At 33.2% G+C, this 20,174-nt stretch overlaps 1 protein-coding gene across 2 annotated transcripts in view; it reads left to right on the top strand.

The window, feature by feature from the left end:
- Positions 1-20,174, top strand: part of COL19A1 (collagen type XIX alpha 1 chain) — a 313,696-nt gene that overhangs the window by 168,460 nt on the left and 125,062 nt on the right. For both annotated transcript variants that reach the window (XM_081044396.1, XM_081044397.1), the window contains exon 15: positions 6,979-7,032. In XM_081044396.1, coding sequence (XP_080900522.1) covers positions 6,979-7,032 — 54 coding nt within the window. The remainder of the gene's footprint in view (positions 1-6,978; positions 7,033-20,174) is intronic.

The raw sequence follows: 20,174 nt of genomic DNA, 5'->3' as shown, positions 1-20,174 counted from the left end.
TATTTCAAATGTTAAACTTGAATATACATGCAATAAGTGAACTATGAGAATCAGTTTATTTGCCTTAATTAGTATTTTAAATAAAATGTTAATGCTTTTCAAATCAGTACATTTATGTATTTAAAAAACTAACAGTACTGAAAATAATATATATCATATTTCAATAAGTAGATCATTATTTAACATTTGGAAAGACAAAGAGTTAGATTCTTTCATCACTCCTATACCAATAAAAATACAAGATGGATTGAAATTTAAAAAGTGAAGAACTAAACTGGAGAAGTCCTATGGAAAATACAGAAATTTAAAATTAATTAATAAAGAATAACTTTATAAATATAAAAAAAGCCCAAAAAGTAAGAATAAAATTAGTAAATTTGACCACACAAACAAATAGTCCCTGTATGGTAAAAAAATAGATATAGATAGATATAGATATAGATATAGATATAGATATAGATATAGATATAGATAGATATAGATATATGCAAATGGCCAACTGGGTAAAAATATTTACAACTCATCATAACAAAGGAATATATTTCCTAATATATAGATAGATTCCTACAAACAAATTTTTTAAAAGACCAATAACCCAAAATACAGACTATTATTTGATCAGACTAAATCACTAAAACTGAATCAATCATAGTCTCTTTCACATAAATTGTTAAGATAGATGATATAAATGGATTTGACAGACCATGACCTAGCAGCTTTTTTACTTGTTAACAGAGCCTTGAGCTAACAGAAATCAAACCATTTCATTTATTAGGTTAGGGCCAAAATAAAGCAAATCTACATCGTTTTTCATAGTCAAGAAAAATTTAAAATATGAAATGATCAAAATATGAAATTACTTATGACAAATAAATGAAGGTGAGTCATGAATAATTACCAAATATGAAACTACATTATTTGAAATGATATGTCATTTTAAGTAACTTCATTAGTTCTAATTCTTATTAATAAGTATATAAACTGATTATATCCTTTAATCTCTTCAGTTCATGTTGTTTTTCTGAAAAACTAAGTACTTAATCCTCACCAATAAGCTAAAATAAAGAATTAGGTTACATTTCTTTCTCTAATGAAGGACAAACACCTCCACATAGAACTATAGCATCTACTTTATAATACTACCACATAAGAATTAAAAATAACTTGAATTATTTTGGTATCAAGTGGGATTTATTGATGAATAATATCAGTTTCTAAATTGGAATTTCTGTAGCTATGGCAATTAATGTTCTCACTATAGCAGAAGTACCAAGAGAAGTATAAAGAATGAGAATCTTAGCAATCATTCATCCATTCCCTACTAAATGCAATCCATTGTGCAAAACAATAAGCAAAGCATAAACTGAGGATATGTACAACTTATGAAGCGGAATGTCTCAAAGAGGGGCAAAAATCATTGTTAGGAAAATTTCTGGTAAGTACATGTCCCACAGCATTCCAAATTTACACACTATATATTCTATTATTTAATATATAATATTTCTAGTTTTATTGGCTGAATCAATAGTGCCTAGAACATGCTATTTCAGAATCTATATGATAAAAAATGGTATCATTTCTTAGTTCAGAAAACACAGAAAAAGAGTATTGTTAAAATTTGTCCCTGCCACCAGATGGAACAATCATAATTCATTATGTCTCATGTCAAAAATGCTGCCAGGGCTTTCAAATGAAATTAAGTTGTGAAAGTACTACAAATGACCTCTATTTTTTAAATTGTTGAAGGTAGGATCAAATTGTCCATCCAGTTATGGAACCTGTTTACTGTAAATGATAATGATTGAAACATTCTTGTCCACACAAATATTTCATAGAGTTTCCTTTCTAGTGACAGCTCTTCGTATTCTACTCTTGTCAGTGTTACTGGATAAGTTTCAAAGGGTGTTTCTTAGTGTATGCAAGGGATTCTGTTGTTCTTTATTTCAAAGATATGTATTTCCTAGTGTGCACTGCCAACTGCTTGTGATAAAATGATAGGCTTCTTAGACATGACATAGAATTCCTTTTCTGAATACTTACACACCCTAAGGGAAATTCTTTCTTGTGTCATTATAATTCTGTGAAATAACATAAAACTGGTCAATCTTTAAGGTATTAACATAAACAGCCTTAAATGCCACTTCTCATAACTAATATGAAAATCTCTTCCCATGACTGGACTACACATCTGTTGTATATTTGCTTACTTGCTTTTTGTCATTTGTTCTGATGTCTCCAACTTTTTGTCCCCATTGTTCTCATAGGAAAGACATGAACTTTTCTATATAAACCGATAAACTCAGATAAACTCTGTTTTCAATTTTAATTTTGTATACTCTATTTGAAACACAGAAAATGCCCTCGTGGTACTGTAAGAATTTGTTCAGTTTTTGCTTAATCTTATGTTCCAAGTCTATGAAGCGTATTCTAAAGCAATAATCATAACACTTAAAGTACACTTACTTGCATAACATTTTCATTGAAGTCAATTTTAGGCATCATATGTTCTGCAACATTCCTGGCAAGGGAGTGCAAATAATATTCAAATGGAGCTTCCCTTTTTTTACTTCAGCTCTTTTCTTTGACTGAAAAGTTATGAATATATCTTGCCTCTTTTCACAAATGCAAATGTGTTCATTTGCAATTAACCTACCCTATTAACTCTACTAAACATCTGCTATATTTGTTAAACACTTCAAAATTCTGTTCTGAACCAGTTAATTCTCAGGGATTTCCCAGTTAAATATTTACATGTAGTTCCATGATGATAAGCTCTGGCCTGGCTTAGAGAATCTGCAGATTGTCCGGAGAGAGCGATGTGAAATGTAACACACTGTAATTGCTGTCCTGGAACTCAGAAGTGTTTAGCTGGATTGGACTATTTTTGCATATTTTTTATCCTAGCCAGAAGAGGTAACGGCCTTATGAATTCCTTTCTTGGTCAACATTTTTAATGTCCCGAATTCCATTAAAAAGAATGCTTGATAAACGTATGTAGATGTTTATATCATCAATGTCCTAATTACATTCTCAAACTTCTCTTTCTGAAAAGCAATAAATCTTTATGTTTGCTAAATTTTAGGAAAAACCCAATTTACAATTATTTTCATGGCAGACTAAGAAGATGGAAAAAGTCGATAAAAATGGATAGGCATTATCCTTCAGCAAATTAAATCAAAAGAGAAAATAATGTACCGATTATGCAAATATGCCTTGTGCATAAAGATACTTCAGATATGATTCTCTAACTGGAAAAATGATATAAATCTGTAAAATCTCAAGTAGTTGTCAACAATTTAAATAAGGACCATATTAGAAATGAAGTCATAAGAACTGATCAGTTCTTAAAGGAACTGTAAGGCAGTTTTACTCTTAGATATCAGAGAATGGAATTGTCTATCACTTTAGATGAGGAATGCTGACAAGACCGAAAGCTCTCTGATGTGGTATTTAAGTCCGAGTCCAAGTTTTGAAAATAAATATGATTACATGTAGAGCAGAAACCAGTTTTTTTTCCACCACCACCACCTCGTATTATTCTATCTCAGTGTTTTCTTTCTTATGATCCAATTTACTAAGTGTTTATTGAGTCTATCCTGTAAGTATTGCAGAAGATAGAAAAAAAAAAATGATCCTCTGTCCTCTAGAATTCATAGTCAGCTAAGAAAATAAGTGAACTACACACATAATGGCATTTACAAGGCCAGGGTAAGAAAGGATTTTAGGAGGGGTTCTGAGACAAATGCTGAGCTCTACCAAGATGAATGTAAGGAAGCTGGAGCTTAGGTATATCTTTCACAATAAGTGAAAGGTATAATTTTCACAGTAAGTGAAAAGTAAATCCATTCTTCAACTTTACTAAATGAAAGGAGAAGTGAGCTGGATAATTATAAGTAATAAATCATCCCAAATTTTAATTTCTCCGTGAAAAATATGATTTTTCTGCAGGTGGTTTACTTGTGTTTTACTGACAATATTAACATTGTTTTTCTGTGTAAAGGTCAGCTAATATTCAATTAATACAGCTCAAAAATATTTTGAACGTTAATGCGACATGGCTAGGATTAAAAATTGGTAATGAATAATTAAAATAGTGAATAATCTATTGGAGATTAAAATTAATTTTCCAATTTTTCATCAAATTCCTAGTTGGGTCCTAGACTTAACAAAGGCAGAGTGTGGAGGAAGGATTCAGAATCATAAACATCCAGGAGGCACATAGTGGGTTTATGTACATGAGTGTACCTTATCTTGCTATTAGGATTTTTCACATAAAAGGTTCTCATAAACATTTTTTAAACCATAGAGTACATTTTATTAATAAGTCCAGTTTAATATTTTTGCATCCTGTAGGCTGTTGTTATATAATTTCTCTGAAAAGTAAAGAAAATGGAATTTTTGTTATATATGCCTCAGAATTAGTTGTACTTCCTTGATGAATGTTTGGTGTGTGTATGTTTTAGTAACTTATGTTTAAAAACACTGAAAAAGCTGTCAGCATTTGGATGGATATCAAAAATGTTATATATAAGTTTGACTATTCATGAAATGATAATAGTTTCCTAAGGGTAAAAGGGGAGAGTTTAATCTAGATCCAAGATTGTGTCAGTCTTGTAAATAATGACACAACTCCCTGTAATTATATTGTAATTAATGCTTGGTATATTAGGTTCTCATCATTTTTCTCATACACATTAGGAATGTATCATCCTAAAGTTGTCCTAATTAGCCAACTTTCCTTGGTTAAATAACATTTGGCAGATATTTTCCATAGCAACAAATTGAATCACTCTTCGTTCCCTGGTTTTTATTCCTGCCTAAATCAATAAAACATAGTCTCCACATGTCCTTATAACATTAAATTTTTCCAACAGTAGATAAAAGAAATGAAAGCAATAGATGCATACATTTTTATTAGTGTTTTGTGGAGGAGTCAAAAAGATTTGGGGAGACTGAGGATTATTGAAACGTGGAATTTTTTTGTAACTAATGCTTTTCGAAAATGAGCTTCAATAATTTGTACTAAATTTTGACAACTTTATTCAAATGAAACCTATCTGAAATTAAAATGTCTATAACTTTTTTATGTTCAAAATAGAATTAGATGGTAAAATTATGCACGTTGCAACGTTATGAAAATTTAGTTTCTATGAAACAAAATTAATATATATGATAAATAATTATAGGTCGTCACAAGCACATCTGATGTTTTAGTTTAAAGGTAGCCAGGACTTTTTTTTTAAAGGTCATATTATAAAAAGGAATACTCCCTTTTTTAAAATTAGGTAATGAAAGAATATTTCTTCTATAATGAAAGTAAATTTGGATTTGTTTGAATATATTTTACCAGACTCCTTCTTTATTCCAAGCCATTTAAGTCATTTAATACATAATCATTTAATCATAAATATATGTAAAACCCTTTGAAAATTACTGCCTTTATCTAAAATCTTTCATTAGAACTAACTGATTTCCCAGCATAGATTTTTTTCACTCAGACACTAGTATACACATACTATGTTGAGTAAGATAACAAGTTCTACCTGTTGTTTTTAGAGCCTTGTGGGAAAAACAAATCATTACACAAATAATCATTTAAGTAAACTTATGATCAGTACTTTAAAGGACAAGGGTAAGGCACTATAAGACCGAAAAACCAGGCCCCGTCTCTTCATGTGGAAAATCAGGAACAGTCAGGCTGGGTTTTCTTAAGATCAGTTTAGCCCTGATGTGGAGAATGGTGGGGTCTGTTTCTAGTCTCAAGTAGAAGCTCTCACAGATGATGAGCAAGCAAGACGTGATAATGGGAGCAGTAGGAAAGGAGAGAAATGGATGGATCCAAATATACTTTGGAGGTACATCAAGGAAGACTTAGTCACTGAATGTGAAAAAGAAGTCTAAGAGAGGGAAGTATGGAGGATGAGTTCTAGATTTCTGGCATGAAGAAATACTAAGAGGATTTTGTGTGGATGTAGTGAGTTGAGGAGTGCTGGAAGAGGATCTGGTTTTGGAGAGAGGATCCTACGTTCGCTGTTTGATGTGTTCAATTTTAGATGCCCAATGAGATAGGGGAGTGAGTATGGTCACGCAGACAATTGGATATAAAATGAAGGCATAAATCTTAGAGTTATTGGCCTGGAGAGTTCAAAACCCACTGGCAAGAGAATGTGGACTGAGAAGAAAATAAACCTAAATCTCCCATGTTTAAAGCTTGACTAGGGAAGGAGGAAGCATCAGGAGAGTAACTAAGAAAAGGCTTTCACAGAGGTAACAATATAGCAGTAACTGCTGAAGATTTTTTAAAACTAGCAGTATCATCATTTTGATTGTCGTGGTGAATTGGAATGCCTATATAATAGTAACAATCTGTAAGAATCAGGAGACTTGATTTCCAGATTATCCACATCTGGGATTTCCTGGGCCTTTTTATGATCTGACAAGATGGTTATTTTCCCTACCACTTGACAATATTATGAGAAATTATTAAATAATGTCTATGATACTAAAAATTAAGTGCTATGAATATATATATGTATATATATATAAACATCATAACTAAGTGTTTTCTTAGAAGATATTAAACAGAGCTATCAATCAAAAATGTAGTTCTATTTATAGGGTTTAAATGTATAAAGAGGCTTTTTTTTTTCTGCTTGCAAATATCACTATCATTTATTTATGAAACTTTGGTGAAACGTGATTCTGATCATATGGGGTTCATCACTGGAAATGAACATTGGGCCTCACACCTGGTTTAGAATAGCCTTTTTTCTTCTCTGAAGTTAACTATAAAGGTAAACCAGCCAAAGAAGGACAATTCATCATAATTAATATATTACGTAGTGTCACCTTGGAAGAGCTCAAATCACTTTAAAAGTTTTATTTAATCAGTAAAGTGGGTATTAATTGTCACAGCATTCTTTGTGAGGTAGTTGTACATGAAACAGTCTATTGAAGTGTCTTTTTTTTTCCTCATAGGATTCCCTGGGGATTCAAGGCCCCCAAGGTCCACCTGGAAAAGAGGGTCAGAGGGTAAGTAAGCATGGAACAACTGGCAGGCATTATTAACTCAAGAGTTTCTTATTTCTGAACACTAACAAAAATAAAATCAAAATATAGCAAGCAGATGGGCATAAGGAGAATAGCAGCTATCTGAAGGCTGAAATTTGAGATTTAACAGAGACAATCCAGAAAATTCTATATATTTTCAAGATTGGCAGCACAAATGTACAGAGACAGTTTGGGTAAAATGAATTAATGGTAATTTGATCTAGAGCATATCTGGTCACATTTTGGGGTTTGGAGTTAAGCTGATTTTTGCAGAATTAGGTTGATGAGTTTCTTTGTGGAATTTCAACCTGTTGGTGAATTTTGTAGATTGTGAATATTAACTACATTCTTAGCCAAATCAAATTATTGACATTAGTGACTCTGAGATAAACTACATAGAAAGTGAGTAAATTGTACTTGCAATTGGGAGTATAGCAATTACCTTTGATCTCTAGGCCAGGTATATTACTGTCCCCAGTAAAAAGAACCTCTGCAGTGATAATCAGTTTCTCTTAAACACTTTCAGCCATGGGCACCCCATTCTTGTGGCTTATTGTTATTATTACTATGTTCGGATTATTTTTAAGTCTCAACATATTTTAAGTATGCTTTCTCATATGATTATTATTAGTTTCTGTTACCTTACTGATGAGGATTCTGTGACTTAGAGTTCAGGAGACTTGTCTAAAATCAAAGAGCTAATAAATAGTAGAACCGGGTCTTGAATTTGTGGTTTCTTTGTGTAGATCCCATATTCTCTTTTACTGTCCCAGTATATTAACCCCAAATCTGTATTTTAGTCACTATTGTTTGTTATTCCCAGTTCTAACCTCTGGCACATAAATCTGTTGCCTCAAATATATTAGAGTCCTTCAAGTATTTGAGGACAAGTGGTGTGTTTTACCAAGGCTTACCTCTTATCTGGTTAATACAATGCCAACTCTCTTAATTCCTTCTTTTATTATATGAATTCTTGATCCACTAACATTCTGATAGTCTTTCCTAGAAAACACTCATGGACCTGCTGGGGGTTTCAGGTGGGACTGAACATATGTAGTCTTGTGTAGGACACAGTAAAATGTGGCCAGCAAACCCTTCACCAAAAGCAGTGTACTTCCATTGCAGGCCAAGACTGAGCCAAGGCTTCTGTGTATGGCATTGTACTTTGTTCTTTCTTTTAACTGACCCCTTTCACTCGAGCAGCTCTGTTTTTAATTATTGATTTTTTGCCATTACAATTAAGATTCGATTTGGAAAATAAAATTGGACTGAATGATATCAAAGTTTGTTTAGTTTTAAAAATCTTATATCCAGTTATTATTCCCAGTGGCTAGTTCTGTGAACACAAAAGGGATTAACAAGTTTGATGACTAAGAAAGGAACAATTTTGCAAATAATGGCTAACATTTATGGGCTACCTACATAATGGGTTAAATACTTCATAATTATTATTTCATTTATTCCTCACAATAGCCCTAAGAGGTAGGTGCTACTATGATCTTCAAAGGTATGGAGAAACTGAAGTATTAAGCAACTTGGGTAGAGTACATTGCTAGTAAGTGGAACTATGCTGATATTTTTAAATTATTTACAAAGTAGTCATATTTGGGTTCTGCTCTAAACACTTGAGTGTACAATTGTAGTTTCCTCTTTAGCTCTCCAGCCCCTTTTCATTTAAGAGTTCATTAGTCCACCTGAATCAAAGTTTTAAATAGTCTCAGGGAAAAAATTAACAATTACTTCCGTAGATCTGTACTTTTGAGGCTGTCTTAAGCATTTAAGGCATTGGAGGCAGAGGATGAGATGGAATGAGGTAGCTAATTTGTGAAGCTAATTTCCAGGCTTCTCATCCTGTTTTCCTACAGTGATGGCTAAAATGTCTATTGCATCTAGAGCCATGTTGCTGAATTAAATTCTGTCTTCAGCATCCAGGGAACATTTTCCTTCTAGTAACACCCCTTCCTGGAAACTGAGTGATAAATTATATTCTCTAGGTTACATCCAAGATATATAAGGAACTCATGCAACTCAATAGCAAAACAAAACAAACAAAGAACAAAACCAATAACTCAATTAAAAAATAGGCAAAGGACCTGAATAGATTTCTCAAAGGAAGACATACAGATGGCCAGCAGGTATATGAAAGGTGTTTGACATTTTTCATCATCAGGGAAATGAAAATCAAAACCTCAGTGAGATATTACAGCTGTTAGAATGGCTATTATCAGAAAGATGAAACATAACAATTTGTACAGATAGTGTAGGGATATCTGTATTCCCATGTTCACTGCAGCATTATTAATAATGGCAAAGGTATGGAAATAATCTAAATGTCCATTGACAGATGAATGAATAAAGAAAGAATTTATATATGTATTCTGGAATGAACTATTATTTAGCCTTAAAAAAGAAGGAAATCCTGCCAGTGTGGTTGTGATAACATGGATGAACCTGGGAGACATTATGCTTAGTGAAATAAGCCAGACACAGAAAGACCAATACTGTATCTTCTCACTTACATGTGGAATCTAAAAATATCTAAATAATAGGAACCGAGAGTAGAATATTGGTTATGAAGGGTTGGGGGAGGGGGATATGGGGAGATGTTGATAAAAGGGTACAAAGTTTGAGTTATGCAAAGAAAGTTCTGGAGATCTAATGTATAGCATGGTGACTGTAGGTTACTAATACTGTATTGTATATTCGAAATTTGCTAACAGGGTAGATATTAAGTGTTTTCACCACACATAACAAAGGTAACTGTGAAACGATAGATATGTTAATTAGCTTGATTGTGGTGAATATTTCACAATGTATAAGTATATCAGATCATCAAGTTTGTACGCCTTAAATATATACAGTTTTAAATTATCAACTATAACTCAATAAAGTAGAAAATAATAATAAACAGATATTTAATTTCTACTCCAAAAAAATCTTATACTCCGTAGGTGGTTTGAGATGGCAGAGGGGTGTGTGTGTGTGTGTGTGTGTGTGTGTGTGTGTGTGTGTTAAGAACATTTAATCTAAGATCTACCCTCTTAACAAATTTTTAAGAGTACAGTGATATTGCACTTTGTACTTGTACTGATGTAGTCAGTTCAGTGCTCCTCCTATTGTTTTAATAAAAACTTCTGCCAAGTCAGATCTTCACCCATCCTGTTATTGCACAGTTACCTTTTTGAATCACATTGTTGAATGGGTCATTGTTAAATTTCATCTTCTAGATTTTAGTCCCTAATGCCATTCTTTTTTAAAAAAATTACTGTTATTATTCCGTAGAAATAGCTCACAGCTTTACATCACTAAATTTTGATAAGTCTACATTAAAATCATTGATAAATCCTGAATAGAACAGGGTCTGACAACTCTATGTAACACCAGTAAAGGCTGCCATCTTGTCTACCATTGATATTCTTGTGGCATGATAATCAAAACATGTACAAACATATTTGAAATATACTTCCTTCCCACCCACATTTCTTAATTTGACTTGTAGAATAATTGAGAGTCTTTATAAGACTAACTGAAATGAAAAAATATTCAAATGAGGTTTTTTTTAAATAAACAATGCTTCAAATTGAAGTTGTACATTAGCAAAGCTTACATTTCAGAAAGTGGGTTAAAGAATAATTTAAACTTATGTATTCTTCATGATAATTACGGAGGAATGTATTCAAATGGTAAAGTTCAACCACTGTTTTATGCAAAATTATTCCATTTATAAATATGTATAGTCTAGATAATTTTATATTACTTTAATTTTATCTTTTATCAGGAGTAACACAGTGTTAGAAACGAAGAATGTAATAGAATTTTAAATATGCTGTTAAGCATGGTTTGTCATTACTACTGCTCTTTTACAATTGTATTAATAGGAGAAAGTAGCTAGAGCAGGTATTGTTGACATTATCCACATTTACAAATGATTATTTCTAAATATACTCAGTGATTTATTTTGCTTTATATGTTCCTTGAAATGGATGCAAATTAATTTTTAAAATGAACACTCTTACATATTTACTTTTAGGTCCATATTAGTGCCACTCCCTTCCCTTTGAAAGAGTTAGGTTAATACCCAGCTCTTTTAGACATAATAGTATTTTTTATGTATGTGTGTGTGCATACACACACACACAGACATACACACATACTGAAAGACATACACAGACATACACATACTGAAACCTAAGACCAGTAATTTTCCACTTAATTGAAGTTTGCAAAAGAAAACAACAGAAAAATGTATGAATCTAAAATTCTTTTGATTGACTCATTGTCAAGAAATTCTTATATTTTGATTACAGCTGTTTAACCAGGAAGGAATTGACTCTCATTACATTCATTGTAATGAAATATAAAATATGTTTCTAAGGAAAGCAGAGCATTTAATTTTAAATTCCTTTTGCTTTTCTATCTTTGTGTAGTGTTTTCAATAAGCACGATAAGAATATTGTTTTTTTCCAAATAGCACACTAAATTTCTGTTTGAAATTTCCATTAGTTAATTTTATTCTTTTTATTGTCTTTAAAGCTGCTAAGTCTTAGATTATAAAGTGTTATTTTAATAAAATATAGTAATAGTAAACCTCTTGTGCTTAAAAGCTGCTCTTAACCTCAACAAGGCTGGTGGTGATACATACATCTGAGATTTGTGGGCTTCGTTATTTTTAACTTCCTGATTTTCTCCTTTGAATCTTTTAGATGCCGTAAACTTTTTTCCACTTTCTTATCTTTTTGAAGTCCTACAAGTAAAACATTTGGTTGGCATATTTTTGAGACTCACATTCTTTAGAGATTAACACAATTTTAAAAATTTATCTAATGTTGACTGTTGACCCTAAGCCACAGATTACAAGGTATTAGAGAACAGTAAGGAGAACACCATGAGTGATCACCTACCTGCAGGCCAAAAGTGTGGCCTGTGATGAGGAGAGGAGGGCCAGAAGGGGGACCAGGACACTGCAGGGCCAAGAAGTTAACAGAAGACATTTTCAAGGTGTAAGGAGGGTTCAAAGGATTAAAATTTGAACAGAGCCGGGGGGCGAGATGATGGGTAAGAGAAGTGGCTGGAATTGGTGCCAGATGAGAAAGAAGTTTTAGTTGAATAATTGAGAGAGCACTATATTCAATGATTGTTAAGAAAAAGTGTGAAAGAATTAGGGGGTGAATTATGAGGAAGGAGTGGCAGCAGTAGGCAATCTGGTGGAGGGATAAGGACAGAAACTTTATGGAAGCCCAGAAAAGGATCTTAGCGAAAGGAAAAGTGGAGTGTTTCAGGCAACTAAGCACATTCATAGACATTTACATGAAACATCTCAAAAGAACTGGTGTTTATAAACATTCCCTCTCAAATATAGATTCCTCATAGGATTTTCTAATATTCCTAATAAAATCTCCCAAACTATAGAAAATTATTATTATTTTAATATAACCTTGGATTTCTCCTTTATAGTTATATGAAATATATGTCTGAATAATCTCAGGGTTGGTATTTAACTACTAAGGCCTTTTGGAAAGAGATCACTCTAGGTCTCTGAAAAGACATTTATTGGTGAATCAACAATGTTACTTCCCCAAACAAAAATTTGTTTGATTGAACCAAAATGACACATCACTCTTGCACTTTGTTGCTGGATCCTAAACAGAAATTTTAAGTTCCTTACCATTTCACTCCTCTATATGTTCTCTCTCAGTTCAGCTTCTCTGTTTGTACCTTCTTTTTTTTTTTGGTTTTGTTTTACCATTTCACCTGTGTTTTTCTTTATTTTTAAAAAATTTTTATTAAATTTATTGGGGTGATATTGGTTAGCAAAATTATGTAGGTTTCAAGTGTACAATTCTATAATATTTCATCTGTATACTTCATTGTGTGTTCACCACCCAGAGTCAGTTCTTCCATCACCATATATTTCTCCCCCTTTATCCTCTAAAACCACCTCCTCTCCCCCCTTACCCTCTGGTAACCACTAAACTGTTCTCTGTTTGTTTCTGTTTGTTTGTTTGTTTGTCTTGTTTGTATGTTGTTTTCAGATTTATATCTTTTAGAGTGAAGTCATGTGGTTCTTGACTTTTTCTGTCTGACTTATTTCACTTAGCATGATAATCTCAAGATCAACCCATGTTTTTGCAAATGGCAGTATTTCATCTTTCCTTATAGCTGAGTAATCTTTTATTGTATATGTACCACAACTTCTTTATCCAATCACCTATTGAAGGATACTTTGGTTGTATCCATGTGTTGGCCACCATAAATAAAGCTGCAATGAACATTAGGGGTACATATATTTTTACTGATAAATGTTTCAGACTTTTCTGGGTAAATACCCAGGAGAGGGATTGCTGGATCATATGGTAATTCTATTCTTAATTTTTTAGGAACCTCCGTACTGTTTTCCATAGTGGCTGCACCAATTTACATTCCCACCAGCAATGTATGAGGGGTCTTTCTTCTCTACAACCTCTTCAGCACTTGTTATTTCTTTGTCTTGTTCTTAATAGCAATTCTAACAGGTTTGAGGTGGTATTCCATTGTGGTTTTGATTTGCATTTCCCTAATAGTGAAGTTGAGCATTTTTTCATATATCTATTGGCTGTTTGTATGTCTTCATGTTCAGGTTCTCTGCCCATTTCTTATTTGGATTGTTTGATTTGGGTTGTTGAGATGTATAAGTTCGTTATATATTTTGGATATTAGCCCCTTTTTGGAGGTGTTGTTTGTAAGTATCTTCTCCCATTCTGTTGGTTGCCTCTTTGTTTTATTGATGGTTTCATTTGCCGTGCATAAGCATTTTACTTCCCTTGCCTTTGAGTTCAAATTCATAAAATCCTCTCTGAACCCAAGGTCCATAAGTTTAGTACCTATGCTTTCTTCTACGCAAAGTATTGTTTCAGGTCTTATGTTTAGGTCTTTGTGCCATTTTGAGTTAATTTTAGCGTATGGGGATAGATAGCAGTCTAGTTTCAGTTTTTTGCACAAGCTTTCCAATTTTCCCAGCACCATTTATTAAAGAGGCTTTCTTTTCTCCATTGTAAGTTTTTGGCTTCTTTGTTGAAAATTATCTGCCTATATAGAAGTGGGTTTATTTATAGGTTCTCAATTCTATTCCATTGGTCTGTGTGTCTGTTCTTCTGCCAGTACCATGCTGTTTTGATTACTGTCACTTTGTAGTATAAATTGAAGTCAGGAAATGTGACACCTCCATCCTTGTTCTTTTTTCTTAGGATCATTTTGGCTTGTCAGGGTCTTTTGTGATTCTATATAAATCTGATGATTTTTTCTATTTCTTAAAAAAAAATGCCATTGGTATTTTGATGGGGATCACATTAAATCTGTGTATTGCTTTACATCGTGATAAAGTGGGTTTCATTCCAGGGGCACAAGGATAAATCAACCTATGCAAATGTATCGATGTGATATACCACATAAACAAAGAAAAGGATAAAAATCATATAATTATATCAATAGACGCAGAAAAAGTATTTGACAAGATATAATATTCATTTATGAGTAAAACACTTAATAAAAGGGGCATAGAAGGAAGGTACCTCAACATGATAAAGGCCATATATGACAAACCCTCCGCTAATATCATCTTTAATGGTGAAAAATGGAAAGCTTTTCCTTTATGATCAGGAAAAAGACAGGAATGCCCCTCTCACCACTGTTGTTCCACATAGTGTTGGAAGTCCTCGCCAGAGCAATCAGGAAAGAGAAAGAAATAAAAGGCATCCAAATTGGGAATGAAGAAGTTAAATTGTAACTTTGTTCATGATTTGTTCATGATTTGTCAACTTTGTAACATGATTCTTTATATGGAAAACCCTAAATACTTCACCAAAAAAAAAAAATTTATTAGAAACAAATAAATACAGTAAAGTTGTAGGATATAAAATCAATGTACAAAAATCTATTGTTTTCCTATATATTAACAATGAAATTTCAGAAAAAGAAATGGAAAAAACAATTCCTATTGCAATTGCAACAACAACAAAAATACCTAAGAGTAGTAACTTAACAAAGGATGTGAAGGACCTATACACTGAAACCTGTAAGACATTATTAAAAGAAATTGAAGAAGACACAAAGAAATGGAAAGAAATTCTGTGTTCATGGACTGGAAGAATGAACATAGTTAAAATGGCCATTTTATCCAAAGCAATATACAGATTTAATGTGCCTTTGTTTTGTTTTCCTCTCCAAGCAAAAACATTTTTTTTTTTTACATCCCCAGGCAACAAACCCTTTTTCCAACGTTTTTGTACAGATTTTACTTTCCTTTGAAGTGCTTGCTCTAAGCTTGCTTTGACACCTGTGTCTGGGTTCAGGATTCCTTGCATTCTAAGCAACACAGAGAACCTGAGAGCACTTAGTCCTCACCCCTATCAGGACATGTCCCTTTTTCCTAGCCCAGGCTTGATGGTAAAGGAACTGGGTCATATTTCCTCAACAAGGTAGGAGTCTGATGGTCAGTCCTACAAAAGCGTGGGAGGACAAGGCAGGCTGTATTATCTGCTGGCTTCTTAGGGTACAAGCAACATGCAGTATAAAATGGTTGCAGCACAGGCTCTAAGGCCAGGCTACCTGAATTTAAGTACCAGGTTTACCACTCATTATTGGTGTGCCCTTAGGCAAATTCTTCAGCCTCCTTGTGCCTCAGTTTCTTCATTTAGAAAATAGAGACGCTAATAATGTCTACCCCACAAGGTTGTTATGAGGAGTGTGCTGAGTGGTCTTAGCTGTTGTCAGGATTCTCCACCCCAGCCTGGTGATCTGAAACTGTTTGTAGAAGGGAAGGCAAGTATATAACTTCAGACATTCAGTCTTGATTAAAGAAATGTCTAATTGGTCAAGAAAAATATTTAAGGTAAAATGACTCTTTTCACTACCACTCCATTGAACCCATTTGATTTAACTTTTACCTGAAATCTTACTTTAGCTGGATGTTTATGTCAATATTCTAATACCCCAGAAACTTTATGAGGCTCAGTGTTGATCCAGCTTCATAATAAAATTAAGTTTCTCAAAAAAATTGCAAATGTTGATTTGTCCTTTTCCTGAAAGAAACAGGAAAGGATTGGTGTCCTCATGGTGGAGTAGCTGAGGCATTGTTAATGTTTGTTTAATGCATAAGTTGTTCTGATCATGCATAAATTCACCAAGATATTTATGGGAAAATGCTTTTTTTTCCTTCGGGCTTATTTGTTTCTGAACGATTTAGGAGCATTTTTTAAGATGACATACTAACATAAATTATGTTCTAATAATTCCTGGGTTATATCAATCTCCTTAGGAAAAAGGACAACAAAATCACTGCTTCTCTGAAATCAACATATACTGTAGGACTCATCTAAGTAAAATTTTCCTTGAGCCAATTTGTCTTTATGGGGCTTATATATTTATAAAGTGAAATTATACCCCAAAAGTCTAGTTGTATTCAGCAGAACCTTCATAGAACACAGCAAATCAGTAAAGCAGGTCGGAATTGCCACCCATATCATAAAAACAATTTCTTCTCACTTTAGGATAGCTTATCCCACAGTACTAATTCCACAGCTATAGAATGATATAGTTTCAATGAAGCAAGTTCAGGTAAAATAATTTAACTGTAGTTGCAATTAAATTATTTTACATAGGCCTGAATTTGGGGATGAGCCTTATGAAGAGAAGAATGAATAGTGATGAAAATTCAGCTCAGGAAGTAATTTGGTTGGCTGCACACTAAGATCAGAGGGAAATATAAGATTGTCTTCTTATCTTTATGTGTTAAAAGTGACATTGACCTGTAAAATGAACCGTGAGTGTATCCATAATTCTGCTCACTCACTAAAGCTCTGACTAGTGTTTTGTACCAAGAACTTATATTGCTAACAGGAAAAAAATCAACAAATTATTTTAAATAAAATGCTAGGTAGAACATTTTTTGCTTTGATCCACATGTAAATGTATAAAAATAATTTTGTGAATAACATTTTAGAGGTTTTACATTCTACAACCAGTGGTTCATGTTTATTGCACATGTTTAAACTTCCAATTTACTTCCTATGAAATTTCCTAAGTATGTTTCCCTGAGGACAGCTTGAGAGTTTACAAGAGATAGCAAGAGATATTTATCCTATCTGACATTTCTAGATGGGTAACTAGGAAATCATGTACCCTGTTCAGGTCCCAAGAGCTATGCAACTTTCCTCCAACACTTTACTAAAATTTACAAAACCAATAAGATTCAGAGGATAAAAATGATTAAATCTACATTTACTCCTGCATTCCTGTTTGCAGAGCTTCATAGCAGACTTTGGGGAACCTTCACTATTGTTCTGATGCCTGATATTGCTTGCTTTGCCTTTACTTGCTATGTTTCTAGAAATGCTCACCATTTAGGATTGTCTAGTTATCCCCAATTTACCTATGAGACTATGAAAATTAACACAAGTAATTGAGAAAACTCTTATTGAGTTAAATTAGCCATCTAGGGAGAAAAATATACTGTAGTATAAATTTTACCATATAATAAATCTTATGATGATTTATTTTACATTTGTGTTTCCTTTGTATTAGTTGCCATTTCTACTAGAAACATAAGGCATTCAAACAATATGAGCATCTGTCATATATCTCATGTATAAATTATGCTCATTTATAACCTGACTTTATTTGTTCTTTCTTATGTGCTTTGGAAGTTATATGTTACGTAACATGTTATTGGATGTTATATGTTATGTAAATATAAAGTCATCTATATGTTTCCATTGTTTTATTCCTTATTTCAGTGAAAAATGAGAAATAAGTATAGAATATAAAACTCACATAACAGTTTTCTTGCTTTTGTCATATGGTAAATTTCTCAGAGCGAAAGTGTATCATTTACTACTTTATTAGGTTGGGGCAAAAGTAATTGCAGTTTAAAAGGTTAAAAATAATTGCAAACACCACAATTATTTTTGCACCAACCTAATAACTTCCTGTGCTTTGTCCTAACTGATGAGGTCCCAAATAGCATCTGATTTACTATTAAGCATGTGACTTTATCATCAACTGTTTCACCTCTTCAGGTGTGATTTAATATTTGTGAGATTTCTTAATAGCATTTCCGGGTTCTTTTCAGTTAGATGCTTCTCAAGATTATAGAATCAAAATTTCAGAGAACATTGAAAAAAACTCAAAGAATGGCATTGAGTACAAAATTTACCTGAAATTTTGTACTTTACCTAAAATTTGTACTTCACAATTTTCACCTGGTGTCCTGTCACCCGAATACTCGTGATCACTCTAGGTTGGTATCCTCCAAAACTGCATCAAATATAGTTTCTGAAGCAGTGGAGTAAGGCAGGGAAGGAGGCTAATATATGTTAATGTCAAACAAATGTCCACAAAGGAGTATATAGCAAGGACAAGAATGTTCCACTTTTGCCCCACACTCTGTGATTGGTGGGAAAGGTAAATCCAAGGAACAAGATGCTGGGCAAGTACTTCTAGCTCCATCTAAATAGAATCAGATGAAAAAGAGACACAGTAGGAGATGTAGCCCAGACTTTGTGAGAACAAGCCATTCCTTAGATAAAGTTAAATAGCACATCTAGTTAATGGCAGTGTGCCCCCTGGTCCATTGTGGTAAACTCCATTCTAATTAGTGAGTCTCCGCAGTGCCTTTGAAACAAAGACAAACAGCCCTGGAAAGCTGTAACAAGAAAAAGATTGTAACCAATGGTTTTGTTCCAGTAATACCATCTAGATTACTAAACCACAAGGAGGTGAGGTTCTTATCTATTTACATGAGGGGTCAAGTGACACTGTTTGTATTGTAACAGAATAGTTGTAAAAGCTATCTCTGTTATTTGGATTAGTAAAGAGGCAATGTCTTATGTTTTACAAAAAGGATGCTGAGTCTAAATGGCTTATTTATTTATGTGAATAAACCCAATAGTTGGTGTCTGCTATAGAAGAAGAACCCCATTTCATAGGACTCCTTTATACTGGAGACACCCAGTTCCTGAGTCTTGGAGAAGCTGGGTGGCTTTAGAGAGATGGGCCTGGGAGAAAGTCCCATTTCAGGGACATCAAATTCTTTGCATTTTAGAGCTGAAAGGGAACTGTAGTATCATTTCCATCCACTAGATAAGTAAATGTGCACCAGAAACATTAAACAATTCTCCAAGATTGCAGGACTATTAATTTCTTTATTCTATATGATGAGCACCCACTGTCTATTTTGTGGTCCCATACCAAAATCCAGATTTGTTTGTCTTTAAAATGGAGAATATTGAGAAATTTGACCAAAGCCACTTTATTTTTCTAATTAAGGCCACATATTATAAGAGACAAATGTAGATAGGTACCATTGGTCTTTTTGTGGGCTCTCCATATTGTGAAAGCTGTACATTCGGTCCCCGTGCCCTGCTTATCCTGCACCAACAGTTCGGAACGGGCATTGCATGGTCAGTGGGGAACTGGGTTGGAAGTCAGAGCTGCTCTTTATCCAGTTGTAAGATTGGATTAATTTGTGACTGACTCAGACAAGTCACTCAAGATTCTAATCTAAATTTATCTGTTTCAAATTTAGCTCTCAGATATATTATGGGATTAAGCCAAAAACACTTTGTAAGCATTCTGGTGACAGATATTCCATGAAAGAGTCTTATAAATATTACCTACTTAGCCACAGAAACACTTAAAGAGAATGGAAAAGAAGAAGACACTTTCCGCCAAAGTGGCAACATGCTAATACTCCATCAATATCTTTATTCAGAACATCACACTGAACACATTAGTAGTTATTTGATACATTTGCCATTGGAAATGTCAAGGGAAAAGTTATTTATCCATTTGGGACACACTAAATATATAGGTGGATGGCTGCCAAAACCTATAATTAATGACATTATTAATCAATTTGGAAAATATTAACATATAAGTTTTCAGAAACACAGAATATTTAAACCATGAAACATTTTTATGGCCTAATGACTTTGAAAGCCAGCAAATTATGTTTATAATAAATAATACAAGACCTTAACTTTGTAGAACTCCATAGCATTTTGAGTTACCTTAGGTGACAGCATAGAATTCTCAAAGCGAGTTTAATTTTATAGCACTTTAGTTTTTCCAGTATGTTATATTTCAATTTG

This window comes from Rhinolophus hipposideros (assembly GCF_964194185.1).
Source record: "Rhinolophus hipposideros genome assembly, chromosome: 3".
NCBI lineage: Eukaryota > Metazoa > Chordata > Mammalia > Chiroptera > Rhinolophidae > Rhinolophus > Rhinolophus hipposideros.
Note: the sequence above shows the minus strand (reverse complement) of the source record. Positions and strands in the feature narration are given on the sequence as shown.